Source organism: Myotis davidii, unplaced genomic scaffold (assembly GCF_000327345.1).
Source record: "Myotis davidii unplaced genomic scaffold, ASM32734v1 scaffold309, whole genome shotgun sequence".
Classification (NCBI taxonomy): Eukaryota; Metazoa; Chordata; class Mammalia; order Chiroptera; family Vespertilionidae; genus Myotis; species Myotis davidii.
In genome coordinates, this window is record NW_006383013.1 from 2,800,619 (window position 1) to 2,806,521 (window position 5,903).

The following is a 5,903-nucleotide window of genomic DNA, read 5'->3' on the forward strand; positions in this document are numbered from 1 at the left end:
ATGGCCCCCCCCTGGCCTTCACTGCTTCCTGCCTCAGAGCGTAGCTTGAGCAGCAATTCCCCAGGTGGGTGGGAGGGCGGAAGATCGGACAAAAAGACTGGCAGGGAGAAGGTGCTTACAGAGACGTCTGGGTGGAACAGAGACTGCGATTTGATGGAAAGAAATGGGAGCCTGGCCCTGAGCCAGCCCCTCCTGTCCCCGCCTCGGCCTCTTCCTGTGTCGCCCCCCTTCCCACAGCTTTTCCTGAACCCTATGAACATGGAGGGAGCTGTGTCACTTATCATGTCCATCAAGAAGAACCCCAGATCCAAGATGGAAAACCTTGACATTTCTGTGAGTAATCAGATGGCAGTCGCTTGCACCCGGGTCAGCAGGTGCCAATAGCCATAGCCCTCAGAGGCCTTCACACAAAAGCTCCCTGCAAAGGTCCCTCCTTTTGGGGGGCAACTCTGCCCCCTCCAGCGGTCCTTTCAATAGAGCAGCTGTCAGTCAGTGGCCAAGAGTGAGAAATCATCTACCCGGCCCTGGACCAGGGCCCTGCACACCTGAGAGCAGGCCGAGCTCAGGTGCAGAAACGGCGGGAAAGGGCAGGAGGACCCAGGGCAGAGCGTCTGTCAGCCGTCCTGATGGATGGCCCCGCGTCCCTGAAAGGCTCCAGAATCACAGGGCTTTTAACATCTGAGTCATAGAACGTGGACAGACTTGCCTTTTCATTTCATAACGAGGCCTACTCTACTCAGAGCAGTGTTTGAGGCTAACGTTAAGAAATCCCTTGATGGACAGGGGAAGCCTGAGGAAGTGGCTTCACTCTGCCAGGTTCTCCCGCCTGAATCATCCTAGAGGTGGTAGCTGAGAATAACCGTATCCTGCACTCGTCTGTCACTCTATACTCTTTTCCCCCCAAAGTGATGTTATACCTGCCAGCTCATTGGATCCTTCTCCGGGAGGCGGGTCCCAGAGCTGCTTAGCAAAGATCTGCGAGCTGGGTGGTTAAACAATAGAAATCTATTCTCTCACAATTCCTTCACTGTAGATGCTTCTAGACCTTTCTCTAGAATACCTACAAAAAGAGTAAGTCTTCAGCCCTTAAGCATGGATTTAAGCCTTTGAAAGGCAGGAGATACTCAGAACCAAACCTGAGGAATGAAGCAGGTTAATCTCCCCCAGGGAGGCCAGTTTTGCTCCAACGCTATTTCATGGAACACACCTCCTCCTGTGGCCTGTAACCCCCAGGTCTCGGGGACTTCCTTCAGGGAGTTCTCAGTGTGGGCTGAGCTGGGCCCAGGGGGTGGGCATGAGGGGTCCTCTTCCAGGTCATCTGCTTTGAAGACCAACACTGGCACAGGGATGGGCCCGTCTGCAGCCCCATCGCTGCATCGCATGGCCGCATGCAGACGGTTAGGCTTGCCGTCTGAGGGCGCTGAGATGGCCCGGCGTGGTGAGCCCCCAGCACAGACAGAACATCCGATCCATCACGCGGGAATCGCACGAGTTAAACCACGAGCTCTAAACAACGTGAACCACCCCCTCGAGGAGCTGCATGGCGGGACAAACTGGAGACGTGGCCGGCCCTCTGGCTGGCTTGGGTGGGACACTGGTCTGGGCAGGAGGATGGGGCAGTGGCGGCCCCCTCCCCACGATGGGTCCCCTCTCTCCCTGCCCCAGAATGTGATGGTGTCCGAGCAATTTGTGAAATTCTTAGATGGGGTGTATGCCATCCACCCCCAGCTGGACGTGGTCTACAAGGCAATCCAAGGCCTCTCTGCCAAGAAATCCATCATCCAGTATCCGAACGCCATGAAACTGATCCAGGTGAGCCCCTGCTTTCCTCTCAGCCCCACAGGGACCCCTGCAGAGAGCTGTCCTCTGGCCCCAGTCAGCTACGCAGTCTCCCCTCCCCCAAGGCGTCTGCACAATCCTCTCTGACAGGGACCCTCAGAGGAGGAATATTCCCCGTGGATTTCCGGAGCCTCCACAGGAGGGGACAGCTGAGAACTGGCTCAAGTGGGAGGGGCTTGGAACAGGGTGTTTCTACCAGCCAGGCTCCTCCCCTGGCTGTTGTAGGGCCAAAGGCAGGTCACTGAAGCTTTCTGTGCCTCAGTCTCTTCACCTGTAAAATGGGCACAACGAAAGCACACACCCTCGCAGGGCTGCTGTGAAGATTAAATTCTAGAATGTGCGTGAAGTGTTTAGAACGACGCCTGGCACATAATAAGCACCCAGTAAATGTGGGCTCTTTCCAACAGCTGGTAAGAAAGCCAAGACCCCTGTGGTCAGGACAGCCATGTGGTGGCTTCAGCGAAAGAGGGACCCTCAAGGCCTTTTCATCTAGTGGTAACCTGGCTTGAGCCTTAGATCGCCTCTGGCAATCACAAGAGGCAGATGTAACAGTGAAAATAAAAAATCAGAGCCCGATAGAGCTACTAGGGGTATTAGACTGTTAGAGCCATTGGGGGTATTAGCCTGTTAGAGCCATTGGGGGTATTAGACTGTTAGAGCCATTGGGGGTATTAGCCTGTTAGAGCCATTGGGGGTATTAGACTGTTAGAGCCATTGGGGGAATTAGAGCTCCTCAGGTCGGGCCCCCTCAGAGCAGCATCCAGCCCCAGGCCTGGTTGTCCACCGCTGGCTGTCACCCCAAAGTTCTAAAAGGCAAAGGGGTATCAAGTATCTTTCTAGGTCAGAGGACCTCGGGTGGCACCAAGGGGAAACCTGTTTTGCAAACCTGTTTTGCAAGGGAAGCAGGATGTCCAGTGAGTAGGAATGGCGTTATCTGATGCAAAGTGGGGGCCTGCCCCTTGTTTCCAACAGCACAGAGAAGGAATCTAGTCAAGACCAAGCCCTACACGCAGCGTGAAATGCAGTCCTTTCCCTCAGGGGCCAACAAGCGGGTCTGGAAAATGGGACAGATACAGTAACTGCTAATAGAAAGGGTCAGATGGTAGACTAGAGGCCTGATGCATGAAATTTGTGCAAGAGTAGGCCTTCCTTCTCCCGGCTGCCAGCACCGGCTTCCCTCTGGCACCTGGGACCCCGGCTTCATCTGGAAGGTCGTCTGGAAGGACGTCTGGAAAGATGTCTGGTCTAATTAGCTTATTATGCTTTTATTATTATAGATAATAAGTGGCAAAGCAACAAAGATAATCAGAGCCCGGATTAGAGGGTATGTAGGGTTGGCAAACAGAAAAGGATGCTTCCTGGCAGAGATAGGGTTGGGAAGGGCCTTGATGATCAAGGATTCAGGTGAGCAAAGATACTAAACAAGGACCCCAAAAGAATATTTTAATGGTATTGAAAGGGTGTTCACAGTGTATTGGCACAGACCATTTCATAAATCAGTATGTACAGTAGAAAAACGATGGGTGGCCGGGTGGATGGTAGATAGATAGATAGATAGATAGATAGACGGACAGACAGGTGAAAGGATACACATCAAGATGTTACCTCTGGATAGTGGGATTGGATTTATTTCTTCTTTCTACTAATCTAAAATCACCTTACAATGTGAGTAGCTAATATTTTTTTAAATTAAACATTATTTTTAAAATACTCTAACACAGTGTAAGCATCTGTGTGAAATGATGAGAATTAAGTGAATTCTGAGAACCAGACCTGCCCGTCACACAGCGTGGCTGTGGTTGGCTTCTGGGCTCTAAGCCAACACCAGCTCACCCACCGCCCACAGTGCACCATCTACACGAGTCTTAGCAGAGGCAACTTCGGAACTAAATAATGCACATGAACACAGTCACTGCCCCATTCCTTCGGTGCCCTGTGCAGACAGGACTCTTGGTCTTAAATGACGCACATGTGGGAGACTCCAGCTCCTGGGACGGCCTCGTCACATGCCCCCGTGGCCTGCTGGGTCTGGGCGGGGAGGGGGAGTTGTTAGAGATGTTACATGGGCAAGCATCCGCTCCTGGTGTCTCCCTCCCTCAGAGCTATGCCGACCAGAACAAGATCAAGGTCCTGGACTTCTTCAAGAGCTTGACCCCTACTGGGATGATGAAGATGCCTGTGAGCGAGTTCTTGAAAGCCATGATTCAGGTGCGCTTATCCCTGTGCCCCTGGGCACTGTGTGTGTGTGCCTGCATGTGTGTGCATGTGCATGTGTGTGCACATGCATCTATGTAGGGGGCTGGAGAGCAGGTAAGCTGAGAGCTCCATTAACCTCACATGTTCCACCCACCTCCTCAGCAAAACAAGATCCCCCTAAACCGGTTCCAAATCAGGGAGCTGATCAAGCGGCTGGATGACAAGAATGGCAACGTGAACTTCAGGTCAGCACAGGCCCGCGGCGGGCCCCATCCAGCCTCTGTCCCAGGGGCCCTCGGCTCTCTAGAACAGCCATCTCCAGCCGGTGGGCCGCAGACCATTGGTGGTCCGTGAGATCCGAAAGGTTGGCGACCGCTGCTCTAGAAGGCACCCCTAAACTCCAGGGGCCACCCCGTCGGCATGGCATTAGGTCTGGTCTCCCCTGCGTAGCAGGCTGCCTTTGCTCCCTCCCACAGCTGCCCCCCGGGTACCCTCCTTCTCATCTTCCGCTGGCTCCCTTGGCCAAGCTTCGGGCTCAACTGCACAAGGGCAGGCTGTGAGCCTGATTCTGGGGATACAGCGCTCACAGCAGGTAGGAGGTGACACAAGAGAGCAGTGATGAGGCCCTGGCATGGTGAGGGGTTGTCACACGGACATAGAGGAGAGGGCAGAGGGACTTCAGGTCCACGCCCTGGCGTGAGAGCCGGGCAGGGGAACTGCGGGCCATCCCGTGCTGCTGTGGCTTAGGGAGTGACGCAGGTTGTGACTCAGGCTGGAGTCCTTGAAGAGATAGGAAAGGGCTGTGACAACAGTAATAACGATAACCGATGCCCGTGAGTCCGACCAGGTGCCAGCCGCTGCCAGTCACCAAACAGGCACAGGTGCCTGAATTCCCACACACCCCGTGCTAGTGACAATGGCATTTATTTTCTGTGTTGTGACTACGGGTGATACTGTCACCAATGTCCTTTTGTAGGCAGTGTTCGCACACGTGTGTTCTCAGACACACGCTCGGTGGTGCAGGCCTGGTGTGATTGCTGGCCAAAGGGTGTGCACATTCTTTATTGCTGTTACTGTTCATCCTTACCCAAAGATAGTTTTTCCATTGATTTTTAGAGAGAGTGGAAGGAAGGGAGGGAGGGAGGGAAGGAAAGAGAGAGAGAGAGAGAAACATCAATGTGAGAGAGACACCTCAATTGGTTGCCAGCCTCCTGCACCACCCCGACTGGGGCCAGGCATTGAACTTGCAACCCAGGTACATGCCCTTGACCGGGAATCGAACCTGTGAGCCTTTGGTGTGCTGGCCAATGCTCTAACCACTTAACAACATCAGCCAGGGCGGGGTGTGCACATTCTAAACTTCAATCTACTGCCAAACCCTGGCCAACAACGGAACCCAGCTCTCTGCTCCTCCCCCGTGCCCACCCCGAACATCACCCATGTGCAGTGCTCTGGCAAGCCGAGAGATGGGTTCCCAGTGGTCTCGCTTGGAGCTGAGCCTAAACGTTCTCTCCATCAGCCATCAGCCGGGAGGCTGCACTGGCACAACATTATCCCCTTACCTTTCAAACCAGTGTCTTGGAAGTGGTGAAGCCATAGCAACAAGTCTGTCCTGGAAAGAAGTTTCTGTGACAGAGAAGTCCTGGCAAATCGGCCAGCGGCGAGGAGGAGGAGGAGGAGAGCTGGCTGAGACTCCAGTGGACAAACACCGAGGCCAGGACTGGGAGAGAGCCAATAAAGTCTGGCTTGATCTCGGCTCTCTGGGCTGCTGCTGGTGCACCCTTCCCACGGGAGCGCCCTCTGGTTTTAGGGAGCATGTCCTTGAGGGCCTCTTTAAGAACCAGGAAGACACACTGGGGATGCAATGA

The 5,903-nt window shown here is 54.0% G+C and overlaps 1 protein-coding gene across 2 annotated transcripts in view; it reads left to right on the top strand.

Annotated features, from left to right (window-relative positions):
• The window catches only part of LRRC74A (leucine rich repeat containing 74A), a 22,738-nt gene extending 16,845 nt beyond the window's left edge, over positions 1–5,893 (top strand). For both annotated transcript variants that reach the window (XM_015558081.1, XM_015558080.1), the window contains 5 exons: positions 238–333; positions 1,666–1,812; positions 3,940–4,047; positions 4,198–4,280; positions 5,610–5,893. In XM_015558081.1, the coding sequence (XP_015413567.1) occupies positions 238–333; positions 1,666–1,812; positions 3,940–4,047; positions 4,198–4,280; positions 5,610–5,634 (459 nt within the window). In that variant the 3' untranslated portion in view covers positions 5,635–5,893. The remainder of the gene's footprint in view (positions 1–237; positions 334–1,665; positions 1,813–3,939; positions 4,048–4,197; positions 4,281–5,609) is intronic.
• Positions 5,894–5,903: the final 10 nt, after the last annotated feature.